The sequence below is a fragment of the Ursus arctos genome, chromosome X, assembly GCF_023065955.2.
Source record: "Ursus arctos isolate Adak ecotype North America chromosome X, UrsArc2.0, whole genome shotgun sequence".
NCBI classification, from domain to species: Eukaryota; Metazoa; Chordata; class Mammalia; order Carnivora; family Ursidae; genus Ursus; species Ursus arctos.
In genome coordinates, this window is record NC_079873.1 from 30,118,777 (window position 1) to 30,139,710 (window position 20,934).

The 20,934-nt window shown below is 37.4% G+C and overlaps 1 protein-coding gene across 1 annotated transcript in view; it reads left to right on the forward strand.

Annotated features, from left to right (window-relative positions):
* Positions 1–20,934, forward strand: part of CFAP47 (cilia and flagella associated protein 47) — a 478,944-nt gene that overhangs the window by 2,231 nt on the left and 455,779 nt on the right. The window contains exons 2-7 of the mRNA XM_048213784.2: positions 2,063–2,214; positions 8,848–8,963; positions 15,850–15,988; positions 18,217–18,445; positions 18,899–19,059; positions 20,692–20,819. Of these exons, the coding sequence (XP_048069741.1) occupies positions 2,063–2,214; positions 8,848–8,963; positions 15,850–15,988; positions 18,217–18,445; positions 18,899–19,059; positions 20,692–20,819 (925 nt within the window). The remainder of the gene's footprint in view (positions 1–2,062; positions 2,215–8,847; positions 8,964–15,849; positions 15,989–18,216; positions 18,446–18,898; positions 19,060–20,691; positions 20,820–20,934) is intronic.

The window sequence follows — 20,934 nt, forward strand, 5'->3', positions numbered from 1 at the left end:
TTGAGCGGAGAGCTGGATATGGGACTCCTAGGGCCCTGAGATCAAGACCTGAGCCGAAGGCAGACGCTTAACCAATGGAGCCACCCAGGCGCCCCCAGATTCCCTTTTCTTTTGACCTGTGTTTTAATTCCCACCTCCTGCAAGGATTACCCTTTTTCCAAGCCCCACCCATCGTTGAGGGTCAAAGTGAGTTCTCTTTTACTCTCTAAGTCTTATCATCTTATCTCTAAATTATTTCTTCCCTACTGGATACCAGTTGCATTAACAGACATTTATTATCATTTGGACTTGTGTCCTGATGACTCCTAGTAAATGTTAGTTTTACCTCCGGGGTCCGTCCATCAGCTCCTAGGTAGGGATTGTGTCTTAAACACCTTTGCGTACCGCTCAGAGGGCTCAGCAACTTGTAGTTTGACCAAAAGCACATGCTGCTGAAGCCCTGGTTCCCCCCCCCCTTTTTTAAGATTTTATTTATTTATTTGAGAGAGATTTTATTTATTTATTCGAGCCGGGGGAGGGGCAGAGGGAGAGGGAGAAGCAGACTCCTCACTGAGCAGGGAGCCCAGTGCCGGGCTGCTTCCCAGAACCCCGGGATCATGACCTGAGCCGAAGGCAGATGCTTGACTGACTGAGCCACCCAGGCGCCCCATCCTGGTTTTTCTTCTTGAAGATCCAGCTTCTTTAAAGGAAGATAGTCACACCTGATATGTGTACTAACACCTGCAGGCTTATGCAGGGAATAATTGATCGCTTGTTTTCTTACTGTTCTGTAATTGCAGGGGGATTGAGAGTTGGACTATATCTGATAGTTTTAAGGTATAAGAAGTTTACTAAAAGTGCGAAACTTTCAGACCATTTGTATCAACAAATCACTCCCCTGCTCTATGTCCTTCATTGCTGGGAAGTACTGCTTAGACTCAGCCTGGCATGAAAAAGCCCTGAATAATTAATTTCAACAGCCTCCTTCGCTACTGATTGAAGCTCTTTGCCCAGCAAGGCTAGCTTATTAATTGCCTGCTGGGAGACTATTTTGCTTATTCTTTTCTCTGTGTCTGAGATTTTCCTGCCTGCAAAGGGAGCACCTTACTTCCTTGTTCACATTTTATGACCATTCTCTAAGCCTAGGCCAAGTACACTCCTTTCTGGCCCATAATAATCATGCTTTCTCAAGGATTTCCATGATACTTATGTCTCCATGACTCATAAGACAATTAATTAGTCCTTGGCTTGTATTCTTTAACTTTCTAGGGATATATAATCTTCCTTAAGGAGATTATATATTCAGGAAAGGGTCTCATTCCAGTTGTGGGGAAAGAGCTTACATTTTAGAGTCAGATAGATGTGTGATTTGAATCCTTACGGTCACAGTGACATTAGACATTAATTAACCTCTACAAGTCCCAGTTTCCTCATCTGTATTCTGGAAGGCTTAACATTGGCCTTATAGGACTGTAGAAGTATATGATATGAGATAAATGGTGTAGAAGGCTTGACGTCTTGTGAGTGCCCAACACGTAGTAGTTCTTTTTATCCCTTCATATTTTTCTTGTAGTCTAGCAAATGGTTTACAAGAATGAAAGTGTTTTTTCCCCTCTTTATTCTATTTGTTTTTTATATTTCCTCCAAGTTTTAAATTCTAAGTCCCATGCAAAAACTGTATAAAATGCTATATGTACGTGTGTATACATACATATGTGTATGTGCATGTATGGATGTGTTATGTATATATAGATGATTGAGCAACATTTTTATTAGATTGCTCTCCCTTTTTTCTCTATTTAAGTGCCTCATACTTCTCAAGGAGGCTGTGAGCATTTACATGTTTCTCAACTGACTGCATTGTCAGTTTCAGTCCATGTACTGTTAAACTCATATTTGAAGGATCTAGAATCTGATACATACACGTATGGTAATTAAGTCTTTGCCTTTAGGGAAGGAATATTGTCTATGTATTGATACAGCTCCGGAAATAATGTATACTTCTAACTGCCGTTGCTCACATTATTTCCTTATTAGGAGTTACGATGTATCATTTGATTTTTTTTTTTTTTTCTCACTAAAGTTCAAACTGATTTTGACGAATCTGGATAAGGCACTTGCTTCTGGACTTCAGATGACAGCTATGGTGGAATACCATCCTGATAAAGATGAAGACACTTTTGACCAGCTACTTATTTCAATAGGAAATAAAACAATAGAGATCCCTCTAGTTGGGTATGTATTCTCCATACTTCATGCTAACATCTTCAGCACTCTTAAAATAAAAATAAGGGTCAAAGTAATATTTTGTATTTTCTCTGGCTAATAGGGCTTTTTGTATCTGTAGTTTCCTTACAGCTGAACTTAAAGGACAAATTTTTAGCAACCTGTGGTGTTTAAAACAAATAGAAGGCTAGTTTTCTGGTATTTTTAAAAACTTTTTGAATTTTAAGTTTTTAAAAGATTTTATTTATTTAAAGATTTATTTATTTGAGAGAGAGAGCGTGGGGGTGGGGAGGGGCAGAGGGAGAGAGACAATCTCCAGCAGACTCCCCTCTGAGCACAGAGCCCACTGTGGGGCTTGATCCCATGACCCTGAGATCATGACCTGAGCCGAAATCAAGAGTTGGGTGCTTAACCGACTGAGCCACCCAGGCGCCCCAAGTTTTCTGGTATTTTTAATTAAGATAAAAACATTCAACAATTGCATGTATTCTGTTTTTTTCCTTGACTCACATCGTATTTTATTTCTACTGTATTTTTTTGTACCTTTTGACAGCAAGACTTAGTAAAGAAAGCTGTATTGCTGTCTTTACAGTCTCACATTCCACTCTCACTTCAAAACTCCAGGCAGGCTGTCTTCCTGAGCTTTCCAGTGAAATAGCTCTTGCATGTTGCCAGTCTGTTGGTAATTCCTGTCTTTATCTTAATCCATTTCTCAGCAGCATTTGACACTATTAACCATTATTGCCTTCTTGTGCCACTTTATTCTCTTGATTTCCCTGGTACTACATTTCTTCAATGGCTGCTCCTTCTCATCTTACTTTTCTTTGTTTTATTGAAATACAATTGACACATAACATTGTACAAGTTTAAGTTAGACAGCATGTTGATGTGATACATTTATATGTTGCAATATGCAGTTTTTTAAAAAGATTTTGTTTATTTATTTGAGAGAGAGAGAGAGAGAGAAAGCACGAGAGAGGGGAGGGTCAGAGAGAGAAGCAGACTCCCGGATAAGCAGGGAGCCCGGTGTGGGACTCGATCCTGGGACCGCAGGATCATGACCTCAGCTGAAGGCAGATGCTTAACCGAATACCACCCAGGCGCCTTACATATTGCAATGCGATTACCACCCTAGGGTGAGCTAATACCCCTATCCCATTACATAATCGCCATTTTTTTTTTTTTTTTTTGTGGTGGAAGCAATTAAGATCTAATCTCTTAGTAACTTTGAAGTTTATACTACAGTGTTGTTGACTGTGATCACTAGGCTGTGCATTAGCTCTCCAGGACTTATTTATCTACTAGTTCCCTATTTGTACCCTTAACCAACAGCCCCCCAATTTCCCCACTCCCTTGGCTCTGGTGGCCACCATTCTACTCTCTGTTTTTATGATGAATGTGTTCTTAAATGGCTTGTGAACCTGTATCCATATTTTAATTTAATTATTAAGATAATTATTTCACTGAATTTTAAATAATGAAGATGTTTGACTTAAAAAAATCTAAATTGTGCTCTTTTGAGATTGGTTGAAAAATGTGGACTGATATAATGAACAGAACATAGAACTAAGTACAGTTGACCCTTGAACAATGTAGGGGTGAGAGCCGCCAACCCTTACGTAGTTGAAAATCCATGCATAACTTTTGACTCTTCCTACTAATAGCCTACTGGTAACTGGAAGCCTTATTGATAACGTAAATAGTTGATTAACACATGTTTTGTACGTTGTGTGTCTTACATGCTGTAATTGTACGATAAAGTAAGCTAGAGAAAAGAAATATTATTAAGAAAATCATAAGGAAGAGAAAATACATTTACAGTATTGTATTATAGAAAAAACCTGCATGTAAGTACACTCACTGAGTTAAAATCTGTGTTGTCCAAGGGTCAGTTGTAACTGATTTGGAGATTAACTTTGATACAGATTATTTATTTGACCAGGAAATTACCATTTTCATTTCATACTGAAAAAAGTGTATTTATGTTTATTATAAAATTACCTGTTAAGGCTAATGTGAACATTTTTAAGTGCTTTTTTTTCATATACATGCACATATGGATCTTCCTTTTCCTTAGCAAGATGTCATTCCATAGATGTATTCTTTTGTGTATATTTGTCTACCACCAGCAGAATTAATATTAGAATATTAATATTAATATTGGTATTCGACATGGCTTTTTAAAATTTCCTTTGTATTTTTTAATTTTTATAAGCTAAATTTAGGGGCGCCTGGTGGCTCAGTCGTTAAGCGTCTGCCTTCAGCTCAGGGCGTGACCCTGGCGTTCTGAGATCGAGCCCCACATCAGGCTCCTCCCCTGGGAGCCTGCTTCTTCCTCTCCCACTCCCCCTGCTTGTGTTCCCTCTCTCGCTGGCTGTCTCTCTGTCAAATAAATAAATAAAATCTTAAAAAAAAATAAGCTAAATTTCGATCTGCAGTTATTTTGTTCTCCATGTTGTTGAGAAGCTCTGTTTAAGTACAGCATCGCATTCTGTACAGAAATCAAACAGCTGACACGTGGTAGGAAAGGAGTAAGCTATTAGCCCATTACAAATACTTAATTTACATATTTTTAAAGATTTTATTTATTTATTTGGGGGAGAGAGACAGCATGAGCCGGGGGAGGGGCAAAGGGAGAGGGAGAAGCAGACTCCCCACTGAGCAAGGAGCCCCATGTGGGACTCCATCCCAGGACCCTGGAATCAGGACCTGAGCCAAAGGCACAGGCTTAACTAACTGAGCCACCCACTCGTCCCTTAATTTACATTTTATAATTTATTTTAAGTGTGGTCATTTTTGGTCCATTCTGCACATTGACATAATTTTGAGTTGCACTTGGATTTGCTTGTTTGTACTATATGTGGAGAGAAGAGTCGAAGATGCTTCTGCCTTTGAAAACAGGAATTTTGTCTTGTCTCCATAATGTATGCTCTCTCTCATCAGAGGTCAGCTGCTTATCACAGTTGCAACATAAGGACAACACTACCTTCTTAAAGTATGACGGAAAGGGCTGAATGAAGATTGTGTGTGTGTGTGTGTGTGTGTGTAAGTTCTGTACAATTCTATTACCTGTGTAGGATTTTGTATCCACCACCATAGTCAAGATATTCGGTTGTTCCAATACCACAAGGATCTCTCCTATTACTTTTTTATAACAGCACCCACCTCCCTCTGCTTCACACCTACTGTCCCTAAACTGTGGAAACCACTATTCTGTCTTCCATTTCTAAAATTTTGCCACGCGAAATATGTTATATAGCCTTTTGAGGTTGATTTTTTTCACTCAGCAAAATTCTCTGGAGATTCAACCAAGTTTTTGTTTATATCAATAGTTTGCTCCTTTTTATTGTTGAGAAGTATTCCATGGTATGTGTATACCACAGTTTGTTTCACCGTTGACCCGCTGAAGGATATCAGGCTGATTCCAGGTTTTGGCTATTACAAGAAAGGCTGCTATGAACATTCATTTCTTGCCTCTTGCACCATTTCTAGAGTTTATAGTTGCATTTAATGGGGATGAACATGGGAAAATAGATTTATGAAATCTTGTCTGGAAACCAGAAGTTTGTATTTGTACTTTAGCAGAAATGATGTAATCAGTGATTCTGAGCACTTTTTTTTTCATGTATCCGTAAAAATTATGTCCCTCTTGCACATTTAAAAATGTCTAAAGTTTTGGGGCGCCTGGGTGGCGCAGTCGTTAAGCGTCTGCCTTCGGCTCAGGGCGTGATCCCGGTGTTCCGGGATCGAGTCCCACATCGGGCTCCTCTGCTGGGAGCCTGCTTCTTCCTCTCCCACTCCCCTGCTGTGTTCCCTCTCTCACTGGCTGTCTCTCTGTCACATAAATAAATAAAATCTTTAAAAAAAAATGTCTAAAGTTTTTCATTATGAGTTTGAATAGTTGCAAAGATGTAATTGCTTGTACATAATAAATGTTACTATAAGATAATTACATGCTTTTTTCAAATGTATCCAGTAAAGTGGAAATACCATAGTAATTTGTTAAACAGTTGAAAAATTTACCTCTTCTTTATTTTTCCTCCTCAGGTTTGTACTTCCATTCCATTTCTTACCATAGCATCATATCCTAATGTATTACATATTTATACTTAGAAGATCTTTGCTGATCACCAACACTAAACTATGTTGTAAATTTGTATGTAATTCATGCATACGTATATATGTACATAGGAATATGTGTAGTCAGTATGTATACATGTACAAATACGTATATAGATTTCCTGTAATCATAAATATATACAAGTTTTTAAAATTTCTTCTGAATGATATATATATATTAAAGATTTTATTTATTTGACAGACAGAGAGAGAGAGAGTACAAGCAGGGGGAGTGGCAGGCAGAGGGAGAAGCAGGCTCCCCGCTGAGCAGGAAGCCCCATGTGGGGCTCTGTCCCAGACCCTGGGATCATGACCTGAGCCAAAGGCAGACGCTTAACCGACTGAGACATCCAGGCTCCCCCTCTTATGAATTATATTAATATAAATTTATTTTAACTCCATATATAAGTTACCAAGTTTGATACTTAATTATTTTTCCTTTTTTATAATTGAGATACAATTGACATATAACACTGTATAAGTTTAAACTGTACACATTGTTGATTTAACACATTTATATGTTGCAATGTGATTACTAGTGTGGTGTTAGCTAACACCTCCATCACATCACATAATTATTTCATTTTGTAGTGAGAACATTTAAGATCTTGTCTCTTAGCAACTTTCAAATACATAATTCAGTGTTGTTAACTGTAATCACAAAGCTGGGCATTAGAGCCTCAGAACCAATTCATCTTCTAAGTGCAAGTTTGTATCTTTTGACCAACATCTCACCAATTTTCCCACCTCCAGCCCCTGGTAACCATCCTTCTCTTGTCTCTCTCTCTCTCTCTCTCTCTCTCTCTCTCTCTCTCTTTTTTAAGGTTTTATTTATTTGAGAGAGAGACAGCGTGAGAGAGAGAGAGAGAGCACGAGCAGGGGGCAGGTGTGGAGGGAGAAGCAGACTCCCCACTGAGCAGGGACATGGGACTCGATCCCATGATCCTGGGATCATGACCTGAGCTGAAGGCAGACACTTAACCTACTGAGCCACCCAGTTGCCCCCTTCCCTTGTCTCTTAGCATAAATTCTCTGTTAACATAAAAAGAAAAATGTTATTGGAAAGACTTTTTTTAATCAGATGGATTTCCAATAGGAAAGCCAGAAAAACTGGTATAATATTACTGTATTACCAAGCCCTTACTCCTATGTATATATGCATATACATATACATATATGTGTGCATGTGTGTATGTGTGTATGAGTTGACTCTTAAATTATTAAGACATTTCTCTGCATCCAGCTAGAGAAATAGTTTGAAAAAAATATTCAGCTTCATATCTTATATTGTTTGTGTAATGAGTTCCTCTTTTAGATCCTGTAAACTCTTTATTAATGCAATGATGTACACTGAGGTCATTGATCTTTCCTTTTCCTATTACAAAATTACAATGTCTTTATGAGAAGAACATGGGTATTCCTTAAAGAAGCAGCATATACAGGATAGTCCTGGCTGATCTCTGGACCGTCTCTACACAAACATTCACATATAAACATATGGAAGGAAGGCCCAGACCACCAGTGCATAAAGCAGTATTTGTGAATATTTTGTTCAGGTATTTTTATTTATATGTGTGTGTGTACGTATTTATATTTTGGAGGTTGTATCCTATGTGGAGTAAATTACTTAATTCATGTGTCTGGTACATAATCTAAGGACTCAGTAAAGATCAGTTATTACTCTGTTTATTATTGGTGCTGTTATCATTGTTAAATTTGTAAGGGTAATGCATTCTAAATCTAACAGAATAGATTCGAGGCTAAGTTTACCAATATTCAAATAATTTCTCAGGTAAGTCATTGAGGCTTTTGAAGTCTTTGGCTTTTCATCTGTAACATAGCCATAATAATATTTATTTCCCTTTCATGACATTTTAAGTCTCAAACAGGATATTATACCTCATGATGTTTATAAATTAGCCATATATAAAATATATGTGCCCTTATGAGACATGCATATAGGATTATAATGGATTTTCAAAATGTGTATGAAACATATGGTACAGATATGCCACAGTGAGCCCTTTAACTTGGAGACACACATGAAAAATCAATTGTATCTTTTTGTGTTTAGACCTTGTTTTGGTTCCCAAATGGCATTTTATAGCATAGCACCTTCTTTTACTTCATCAGATTTGGATCATCCAAACTACTTTGTTAAGATCAATGCCACCCTTTTTGAGGAGGGGCTAAAGAATGTATTATAGGCTTAGGTGGAGATTCCAAAAATGCTTGGAGCAGTGAAAACACTGAGATATGTGGGTAGCCTGTCAAGGTGAGTACTTCACAGGGTATACCATGTCCTTAGATGCATAAAGTTTGATTTTTTTTTTTTGTTAAAAATATATCTCATCTTGTTTTCATGTCTTTACAGTTCCTTTTACTGACAAATATGCTATCAATAGACTTGTAAGGAAAGATGAATGTCTTACAAGGAATTAATAAAAGTGTCTCTGTATGTCCCCCTGTGGATTTAAGTATGAGGGTGTAATTTTTTAATTATGTTGTCTTCTCTTCCCCTAGGTTGATTCCATCCTGTCAATTGGAAATTGAGTCAGAAGTTAATTTTGGCACATTAGTTGCCGACAGTAAAGTATATTGTAAAGAGATTAATATCATTAACCGTGGCAGAGCTCCAGGTAAATACTTTCTGTCGTATGAATTAACTTACACTTTCGGAAGAAAGTTGTTATTATTTAAAATGTGTACTTTGTATGATTAATGGATTCTCTGATTCATTCGTCCTCCCCCTCCCCCCAAAAAAGATGTCTGTCATTTGAAATAGATCAAAGCTAAAGGCCCTTAAAAAGGATGACTGTAAAAGACTGATAGATAATAATTCAGGAAAGATGAGTCTGTCTCCTTATGATTCTGATTAACAGCCTGAATCCCAGGTGACTGGTGATCTCCCTGAGGATAGAAGGCAGGATGATGTTATGAGAATGACTTAGTGCTCAGAGTGAGCCATCCAGAGATAGAATCAGGGCACAGTGCCTTTCTAGCTGTGTGATCTGGGGCAAGTATCTTTTAGGACGTTGAACTTGATATTTCTCATTTATAAACTGTGGTTAATAAAATGAACTATGGTTAATTATGCATGTACTTCTGGTTGTAGTATGATACTTGACTCATCATTGGCGCTCAATAAATATTTGTTCTTTTTCTCTATCGTATTCAACTTTGAATTTACATGATGGTCTCTAGAAAGCTCTTACTCACTTTTTGTTGAAAGAGTAAATGCTTTTCTCCAGACCGGAGTATTTCTATGGATTTTTTACTGTGACCTAAGAGTTTCCATAAAGGTGTGTGTGTCTGTGTGTGTGTGTGTGTTCATGCACACTCTTCATTGATGGTATATAGTAGGTATTAAATTCACTTATCCCTTCATTGTCCTGATTGGCCATTATCTGGGCTGGCAAGGCTTCCATTTCTGTGGAGCCGATATGAGGACCAGCTCCGTGTCGGGAGGGCATTTTTTTCTGAGACTGCTTCTGAGATACAGAAAACTGGTCTTAATTCCAAGCCTGTTTGACACTAAGTGAGGATATTCTCTAGGGCTGCTTGATTGAGCAGTGGGGATTATTAAGACAAAGGCAGTTTGTCACTGTACTGATTTCTTCCTGGGGTTAAACAAATAAAACTGATAATTGTTCCTCACCAAATGTTGCTCATTTCAACTTTCCATGCTTTGGTTTTTAAATGATTAGATTTCTGGTGCCTGTGGGATTGTAGAATATTAGACTCGTTTGTGATCTGATGCCAATGTTAAGGATAGGGTCTCTCATGGCTAGTGATTATGGGCTATATGGTCCTTTAGACTCTTTATTTTTTAGAACAGTGGTATGTAATTGAGAGAATCTTATTTTTATTATTTATTTTCCAAAAATCTCTCTTAACTGTTATGCATTCCAAATCCTTCAAAGTTTTGATCATATCCTCTCTTTATTGTAAAATATCATCAAACTGTACAGTTTCATTACATATAAAAGCTCCCTATAAGTAACAAGTGTATGTGGTTTTAATTTTAAACAGATATTTAGAATTATTTTACATAATAAAATAAAGTAAATAAAATGAAGTTTCAGATCTAGACCCATTCATTTTAGGAAAAGTAATCTACTTTGGCTTTTAGTATTATATTAATATTTTGCATGTGCGTGTATTTGTAGTGAATACTACAATTTGTAAATTATAATTGAGGACCATGAAATGTTAATTAGTATTACCTTACAAACTGAAACAAATTGTTACCAATGAAACACATTTTCTTAGTGTTGACTCTGTTTCTCATTCTTGGACTTGAATGATATTATTTTTTCCGCCATTAGCAAAATTGATACTATGTTTTATATTCACAGTAGCAAGTGCCTGTAAGGTGTCATAAAGTCCTTATTACCTACAAGCACAGTATATAAATATTCATGAGAATAGCAATGTATTTTCATGAGGAAAAACACTTATGCAGAAAATAGATTCAGCAACCAAAGATGATTTTAATAAAATTTTTAAAAAGGATTTTACGTGACAAATATTTTATAGTTTTAGAGTCAAAGATCAAGTGTTTGTAAATTTATATGCATACTTAAGAGGACATTAAAAAGCCACACTCAGCAGATTCTTGATATGTGCAGCTTTGTTTTCTCTCTCTGGTGGTGCCATTGGGGTTATTAGTTGATCTGTGTAACAACTTCATGATTTTTTATTTTAATGGCCCATTATGAAGTAATTATCCACGGATTTAGCCAAATATTGTTGAATACATTTTGTTTTCTCACCCTCTGTGTTTCCTGAGTTTACTCCTTACTGTGCAAAGTAGTGCTTGTCTTTTCATTTTGAAGACATGGCTCAGTCTTCAAGATAAGTCTTTACTATTAGTCCTTTGTGAGCTGGTGAACTCCGTGTTCTGTTTTAGGATTTTATTGTTTCTCAGTTTTTATCCTTTAAAGAACATCATTGAAAAAGCGTTAGTATTTTAGCATGCCTGGAACTGCAGTCATTTCCCTCTTCCCCTCAGTAACCTTGAATATCTGAGAAGACTTTTTCTACTATAGTGTTATGATATAGAACAGTCTTTAAAGTCCCTAGTGTGATCTTCACACACCATTTCTGTGTTTGAACAGCTACCTTAGAACTCATCAGCCTTTAGGTTTATTTGGGTTATTTTGCCCAAAATGTATGACCTTTGTCTTGCTCTTAATGCCCACTCTCCCCCTTTCCCTGATCATCAGCATCATCTCTCTACTTCACAGTCTAGAAAAGCCTAGCATCATCTAAGAACCAGGAAGTTTGCTAAATTGGACCAAGTCCAGGACTGGTCCTTGGGCTCCTCCTTAACTACTCAGAGAAGCACCCATTACTTATTCTCAATGCATATATTTTGTTTTCTTGGAAACTGCTGTCATGGACTCTCAGTATACGTTTCTTGCATAATACAATGCTGGCATAACAGCAGACATTCAATAAACCTTTGTGTAATCGATTTGGTTCAGTGATCTCTCAGAGTTTCAGAAAAGAATCATTAATTGTATGTCAACTGTACTTGAATAACAGAATATTTCTAAAAATAATTTGACCAGGATATTACTAAAGAAGAAAATGATTTGTCATTTTAGTACATAAAAAATAAAAAAAAGAACCATTAAGCTTTCAAAGAAAGGGGATTGAACTTAGAAGTAACCTGTTTAATCCCATGTGGGCATTCTGAAGAGTCTCCAGAACAGTCGTTTGGAGACATATGAAGACTGGACTATCTCCTTGGTATGCTTAGGCTCAAGGAAACTTAAAACAAAACAAAACAAAACAAAACAAAACAAAACAAAACACCCCAGAAAAACATACATAGGAAATAACAATGACCTTAGATATGTGACTCTTGATTTTCTATAGCATGCTATAAAACTACAGACTGTTTGCCCTGGCTTGATATTACAAATTCAACACCCAGTGCTCATTACATCAAGTGCCCTCCTTAATGCCCATTATCCAGTTTCCCCATCCCTGCACCCGCCTCCTCTCCAGCAACCCTCAGTTTGTTTCCTAGAGTTCAGCGTCCCTTATGGTTTGCGTGGAGTTTAAGGAACAAAACAGATGAACGTAGGGGAAGGGAAGGAAAAAATAAAATAAGATATTACAAATACTTTGACACAAAAATCTACCTCATAAATTCTAAAAGAATTTTGGAAGAATAAAGGCAAGATAACAATGTATATACTCATCACCCAATGCCTGAGCTACTTCTCCAGGGAAGGTAGAACAACTCCGATTCCAAAAACATACAGGTTTTGGGGCGCCTGGGTGGCACAGCGGTTAAGCATCTGCCTTCGGCTCAGGGCGTGATCCCGGTGTTATGGGATCGAGCCCCACATCAGGCTCCTCCGCTATGAGCCTGCTTCTTCCTCTCCCACTCCCCCTGCTTGTGTTCCCTCTCTAGCTGGCTGTCTCTATCCTGTCGAATAAATAAATTAAAAAAAAATCTTAAAAAAAAAATTCTTAAAAAAAAAAAAACATACAGGTTTTTGCAAAGGACCGGTCATCCCAGCCACAGCTGTGGGTAGCCTCACGTGCCCTGTGCTCTCCTAAATCTCGTTAGTGGACAAAACTAAGTGTTTATTTTACGTGACTTAATTAGCAACATTTGACACAGGTGGCCACTGGTGTTGTCTTGAAAAAAAAAAAAAAGCCAAAAGTTTGGCTTCTATGACTCCTCAGTGGCTTATATAAAATGTGGCTCAGGTTCTGGAGTGAGGTCTTCCAGGACCCAAATCCTTGTAACATTAACTGACTGGGAGGCCCCTGGCAAGGAATGTACACGTCGGGAGCATCTATTGTAGAAATAAACATAGTGCCTGCCTCCTCTAATTGTGATGATGGTTAATAAAATGCTTAGCACACTCTGATATATAGTAAGTGTTCAATAAATATTCACTATTGATGTTAGAATTATTCTTTTCTACTGCCTCACTTCTCTTCAATTCTCTTCTGTGGATTGCTGTCCCCTTTTTTGCGGTTCCCTAAATGTGAGCATTTGTTAGAATTTGCCACGGACCCACGTTTCCTCAGTCAACACACTCACCCTGGGCAATCACTTTCATCCCTGTCACTTCCCTGAGGTTTGTACCACCCTTTGCATTTCCTTCAGCTTTCTCAAACTTCACGTGTCTAAAACTAAGCTCCTCACCTTTTCCCCAAAACTTCTCCTTTTCTCTTTTTCACCACCATGTATTTGGGCAAATCAGAAACTTGGCAAAATCCTTGATCTCTTCCTTTTTTTCACCTCCTTACTCCCTTAGTCAATTATTAAATCCTATTTATTCAACTTCCTAATTATGTCAGTAATCCTCTTTTCTCTGGCCCATTGCTGCTTCTCTACAACAGGCCGTCATCTTCTTTTGCTTAGTAATTATACCAACTGAAATTATTTCTCTGAAGTCCCTTATCTCCTTCTAGTTCATTCTCCAAACATCAGCCAGTGTCATATCTAAAAAGAAATGAAAATTTGATGACAAAATGCCTTCTGTAACATCCTTCCTTCAATGACACCCTTCCCTTAGGATGATGTCCTTGCTTCTATTGTTAGTAATTTAAAAATAAAAGTCAAATATTTCATTATTACTAGTGGCAATAAAGTTATATAAGACACAGTAATGTTTGTGTAGCCAGAGTTTTAATATATTTAGAAGATTGAACGGTGTTCTTTTGGTTTTGGGGTTGTTCCTAAATAAACTTTTGAAATATTTGCTTAAATTCTTTTGTCAAATTATATTAAAATTATTACAGTAGAGGAACTATCTCACTCAGCCTTAACTAGAATCACATAATTTCCTTTTCTGGAGAACTGAGTCAGTAATACTTATTTATTTGAAATGGATATAACTTTACAGATTTTTGTTTTATGACAAAAAAACCTGAAATATCATGTATATTGCACTTCTCTAAAATGATTGGATGAACAAATTTTGTTACTGTGAGTTTGTTTGACTTTTCCATCAGATCATCTCTGTACTTAAACAAGTCTTACTGCCTTTTTATACTTTCAATACTTTTATTATGCTATTATTTTATTTTCCTTAGTGAAATGAGTAATTTTGGAAAATTTCATCGTATGTGATTTAAAATTGGTGAACTGGAATTTGCAAAGTTGTTTATGTTGGCAGCATGCTCGTTTGTGTTTATATTGCATAATGAGATTAGGGAAACTCATGACTGGCTATTTCCATTTGTTGGATGTATTTTGAGCACCACTTGGTGCTAGGCACTGTGTAGGTGCTGGGACCACAGAGATGAGGAAGACATAGTGTGGCATCTCAAGGATTGCATGCTCTAATACAGGCACTAAACATGAATCAACTATGAACCATTTCTGCTTTCAGAATAAGACATTTTTCTAGCCTTCTTCTCCTGTGCTGTTTGATTCTAGAAACCCATTCCTTTTGCCCTTTCCCTGTGTAAACCGCATTAATTCATTGATCAGGAAGTGATGGGGCTCCTGGCTGGCTCAGTTGGTAGAGCAGGTGACTCTTAATCTCGGGGTTGTGAGTTCCAGCCCACCATTGGATGTAGAGATTACTTAAATAAATAAATAAATATTAAAAAAGAGAGAGAGAGAGAGAGAGAAGTGGCAGTGGCTATGAGTGTGAGCCCTTTGGTCAGAAACATGCAAGTGAAAATCCCAGCCCTATTAGTTTCTAACTGTAGTGGTCAACTATTGCTACGTAACAAACCACCCCACAATCCTGTATCTTAAAAAGGCAATTATTTTTTAATTGTTCCTTTGTAGGCAGATTGGCTGGAACTTGACTGATCTAAGCTGGGCTCAGCTGGGTAGCTCTGCTTCAAGCTTAGGCAGTTGGGGATTTTCTGTTATTCACTGCAGGTCTGTGAGTGAGCAGGAGGCTCTGTTCCACATGTGCTCATTCTAAAGCACAGGCCAAAAGGACAGCAGCTACTGAAGCACTTAACATGGTAGAAGTGCAAGAGAACATCTGGGATTGGAGCTGGCATGTTGTCACTTCTACCCACACGCAATTGGCCAAAGCAAATCACATGGTTAGGCCCCAAGTCAAGGGATAAGAAAACATACTTCATCCCTGGTAGCGTCGTGGTAAGATGCAGAGAAGAGTGAAGGCTTTGGGTCAACTGTGTAATCTACCACAACAGTTGTGTGTCTTTGGACAAATCACTCAACCATTCTAAGCTTCTTTTCTTACGTATAAAATGGAGGTAATGATTGAACCCATATCATAGAATCCATCTGAGGATTACGTAGACTAACGTATACAAAGCTGTTAGCATACGTGTCTGAACACTGGAAGTTGCAAGCATATTTTAACTATCAGTGAGGCTTGAGTCCTAACAATCAGTTCACGTTAGTTGGGTGACCCCAGAGACTAAACTTATGATCAAAGCTGTGATTCTTGGTTCACAATAGACTATATACTCCGTAATGTGTGTCTATCCCCTATTAAGAGTGTGACTATAACACTTTTAAGGATCCAGATGTAAACCATCTGCTCTTGTTCTCCTTAGGTACATTTAAAGCAGAATACCAGGGCCAATTACCCATTGTCATTTTTCCAAGTAATGGTATTGTGGAGCCCAAGTCATTAGTGATTGTTAAAGTGGATTTCTGTGCTGACCAGCCCAGAATTGTAAATGAAGTGGCAAAGTAAGTGGATACTTGAGTTCTTAATTCTAATGTAGTACTTCATACTTTCCTGTTTTACTCTTCAGATATGCCTATTGTCTTGAATGTATATTAGCTTCTTTGTTCTTTCAGTCAGCATTCATTTGCTGAGTCTCTACTATTTGCCAAGCACTAGAGACAAAAATGGTAAGAACCAGAAAATGGCCTATGGGTACACATAACTGGAGCTTTTAGTTTGGATTTTGTGGGGCTGAGGGGGTGGATCAGGAAAGGGCTCCATTAAGGAGGTGATAGTGTACCCAAACACTTATTGGTGAGTAGGAAGTAGCCAAGCAAAGAGCAGTGGTGTGATTTGAGCTGTGTGTGTGTGTGTGTGTGTGTGTGTGTGTGTGTGTGTTTGTGCATAGGGGAGTGGGTGTTGGTGATGGGGGTGGGTTATTTCAGGCAGAGCAATTAGAAGACTTGAAATCCTGGAGGTAAATAGACAGTATTACACACTGAGATAGCTGAGGCAACCTAGAGGCAAAGAGATGGAGTTGCGGAGTCATGTGAGATGAGACCAGAAACTCAGAATGGTGCAGGGTTCAGTAAAGGACCTCATAGGACAGCTTTTTTTTAATGCTCTATGCCTCAGTCCATTAGTGGAATGTGCATTCACTATAATAGCTCACCCCCAGCATCAAAACAATGAGATAGATAATATCAGAATGCATCTCACATAGTAAGGGTGAATGTTTTGCAAAACTTGATTCGTGCATGTGTATGTGTGCACATGCGTGCTTGTGTATTTGTGTATGCATGTGTGTGCATATGTTTGCATGTGTGTGTGCTTCCAATGTAAATACATTTCTTACTGAAGGTCGCAGCCAAAAAAGTGTTTGAGAAACAGTTTGAGCCCTGATAGAAGCTTAGATTTTATTGTGAAGGCTGTGGAATCTCAGGAAGGTTTTAAGATAGGAGTGTCTTGATTAGTTTGCAATTTAGGAAGGTCGTGCTGGTAACAGTGGGCACAACAAAATCAGGGAGTACATACATGGAGGGGTATCCTGACTGGAAACTATGGGAGTAAAACAGAAAAGAAAATTTTGAAGGCTTCAGATAAGGTACAAATGGGGAGTACGAAGAGAAGTGTGCCGTTTGGAGAAATGTTATGGAAGCAGATGTAACTAGATGTAGTGACTGGTTATAGAAAGGGAAGGTAAGAGGAAGGACAGATCTGTGGGAGAGGATCTTGAGTTCAGTTTTAAACTGTTGGAATTGATTTGCTTTGCAGAATCCTGTGGAGCCTATTAGGTTTCCTTATCTTGAGTCCCAGAAAAAAATTTGGTCTAGGTATATTGGCTTGAGGGTTGTCAGTGGATAAGTTGTAGATGAAGCATGAAGTGTTGAAAATAACTTTGACAAGGAGGGCAGAGTATAAAAGAGTAGGAGCGAGACACCATTATTCATGGAGTTTATAGAATATCCAAGCTACAGAAGAATGAGAAGGTAAAGTCTGAATAAGTCAGAAGGAAACCAGCAAAGTTTGGTGTCAAGGAAGCTAAGGGAGGAGAGATGTATGTAGATGGTATCAGTTATGCCCACTGTGACAGAGATGAAGATAAGGACTTAGGTGATGGTTGTGGAGTGGTCAGTTATTTGTGGTATTTGATGGGGTGAGAGTCAAACGGATTGCATTGATGTCACAGAGGGATAAATGTGCCTATGTGAGCAGTTTCAAAAGGGAATTGAAAGTAGTCTAGGAAGTGAAGCTTTATGGGGGGATCTTCATTTCATCAACCAAGTGGGATTGTGCTGAGATACTTCATAGGGAATTGGGTTATTAGGATGGGGATGGAGTTGGCTATTGGACTTGGGGGAGTGGAATGAGTTAGAAAAGAATCTCAGAATTCTAGAACTACAGATGACCATCTAAATCATACCATTTAATTCTAGTGTTTATGAAATAATTGGTGATACGGACCTAGCAATATGTTCTTTTTGGAGTCGATCCGTGTGATTGTTTTCCAACTTTGTTTTTCTTGGGGACAATGAATTAGGTTGTATATATGCCATTCTACTCTGCAGATTCAGATAGTCAGAAGGACAGGACATTCTCTGGCATTTATGAGAAAGGAACTGCTCTTAGGCCTTTGAATTTTAATTATAATGTGATTTTATAAAATTCCTGTTTATTCAAATATTTAGGAGAAAAATTAAATATATAGAATTCTAATTAAAATATATATGTATAATTCATTATCTTGTAGAGTGAGTTTGGAAGGTCATCCAGATATACTCTTGAGTGTCAAAGCTCATGTGGTTGAGCAGATTATTGAATTGTTAAACATGAGTGATGACAAAAAGTTGGAATGCATACACTTTGGTTCAGTTTTCTTCGGAACTTCAAAAATTGAACATGCACTTCTGTACAATAATAGCCCAGAACCCATAAATTGGGTGGCCATAATGCAAAATGATTCAGTTGGAGAAGAACTGGTAAGTAAATAGTGCAACAGGGGAAAATTGGGTATTATGTTTTGAAACAGATTGTTTTGAATTTACTAATAACCAAAAAAGCTGTTAAATTATTCTAAGTATGTTTTAACATGCAGATAGATACGATTCCCTTTCATGTGTCTTCAAGGATAACCTCAAAAAATTCTGTAAATTAAACTAACACTGATAGTGATATATATCTGAAGTAAACCAGACAAGTACTTCTTATAGATTAGTAGCTAGTTGTGGGGATTTCTGCTCTCATCAATTTTTCAACGGTTCCTTTAATTTTATGATGTGCCTTGGTCAAATTTATGTATGTTTCTTTAAAGACATTCATATTTTCAGTGTTCTAGACTAAAATTTCAACAATTATGATATGATCTCCTCTTAAAACATTTTATTTTATTTGCATTCTGCCTTAATCTTTTTATTTCTGATTTTATATTATAGGGCACAAATATTCGACAAAGAACAGATATTGCTTTAAATAATCTCACCTACTTAAGCAAAATAAAGAACATGGATGTTACCACTTTCATCTCCTGTGTTCCTAATGAAGGGAGGTTACTACCCTATCAAAAGATTGTAATTGCATTTTGTTTCAGCCCAAAGTAAGCAAAAATTCAATTATGGTGTTTTTTATTAATTGAAAGTATATCAATCATACATTTATCAAATTGACTTTAACAGTAAAACTTGTCAGAAGGCACCAACCAGATTTTTCTTATTACGGCTCTAAATATTTCTAACATGGTTTATATTATTTTGAATATTTAAAAATTTTGTTCTAAATATTTCACGTTCGATTATGAATCTCTTCAGACCTTGTAGAAGAAGTTTTGTGTGGTTTTGCATTGTGGTCCCAGACGAATCTGTGCAACAGGACCTTGTTGTCCCTGCAGAAAGAGGTGATAGCCGGTGGCATGCAGGATGTGTGGGTGCCTCCAAAGAGGACACAGGGCTTTTGCCACAGCCTGATGCTTGCTAAGGAGCATGAAGAGTAAGCCTATAGCAGCTGCTGGGGTCCAGCACGCTTGCTTGCTGAAATTCGTACAGACTTTTAGGACTTTTGCCAGTATATATTTTTCGTAATTCTCGATACTTGGTTTAGTTATTTAGTTTGAAAATCTATTTGTAAATGCTGTTTAAAATACATAGTGGCAATTTCCGCTATACTTGTGAGGTGGCCATGTGCCATAATAATCGATCCAACTGTATGTTTACCTTTGTGAGGAGGCAGTGTTCAATGTACTTCTCTCTGTGGCAACAGGGTCGCTTGATGATGATACTGATTGGTGGGAACTGAATTGTATTTTAATTTAAAGAGGGTAATAAATCAAGTAATTGTTCTATTTGTACAATCTGTAATTGCCTCGTGAATCATATTTTCCTGCAGGAAATTTCTTTGGCCAGTGGACGAGATTCTGTTTAACACACAAATCTTAGAAATTCTAAATATTCTTTTTCATGGAAGCACGTTAGCTTGATTTGAGAGTCTAGCATAAACTCATAGGTAGGAGTATTATTGGAAGTCTTGGTTAAATATGTTTTTCATATGCTACTTGCATTCCTGTGTAATATTTCTCGTCAGCCTTTTTTTGTGTATATTTGAGTATCCACTGCTAAAAACCTGACCTCTAAGGAAGGAAGTAAAGACAGTCAGTGCACAGGTCTAGAGGTAACCTGTCTCTGACTTTGGTCCTTCTTCCCTTTTCCCGTCTTTCCTTTTTTCCTTTTCTCCTTTGACAAGATTTGGCTGTTAGCAAATCTTGTTCTCCAAATTGCTTGTTCTCCTCTAAGAATATGGAGAATGTGGCTAGCAATGTGTGCTTAGTCCGCAGGAGGAGACAGATACAGAACAGAGCTTTGCAGTTACACCCAGAGGTAAGAAGGACTATTGTAGAGAATTGAACAGAGCCCTTAACTAGCAATGAACTTGGTCTGGAAAGAAAGTCCTTTACATAGAAAATGACATTGGAGCTTGACCTTGACAATTTAGTATTTTTGAATTACTTTTTCTTACTGATGTTGTCATGAACCCATTTTCTGAATCTTTACGTTTTGTGGCCTTTTGGCAAGTCTCTTGTATCTGGGCAGTAATTTTGGAAAATGGATCAAAATTATATTTTTATTCCTGAACTTTCATCTGTTTGCATAGATTTAAGGATTGGGTTGGTTCCTATTGAGAGGCAATAGAGTGTATCATCTTTACTTTCAAAATAATTAATTGTAATTTTTTACAGGCTAATGATTGATGGTAAAAAGAATAATGATCCTTCACACAGGCAGGACTATGCTCTCTTTTTGAGATTTGAGTCTGTGGGAAGTAAAGATGGATTTTTGAGGGATGATAACAGTAAAACCATCAAAAGTAAGTGCAAAATGAACATAAGCATCAAATGTATAGCAGTTTATTTAAAAGTTTGGATATCATATTTGTAGAGACAATTTAATAAAAGTGTGTAATTATTGAATAGAACAAAAAT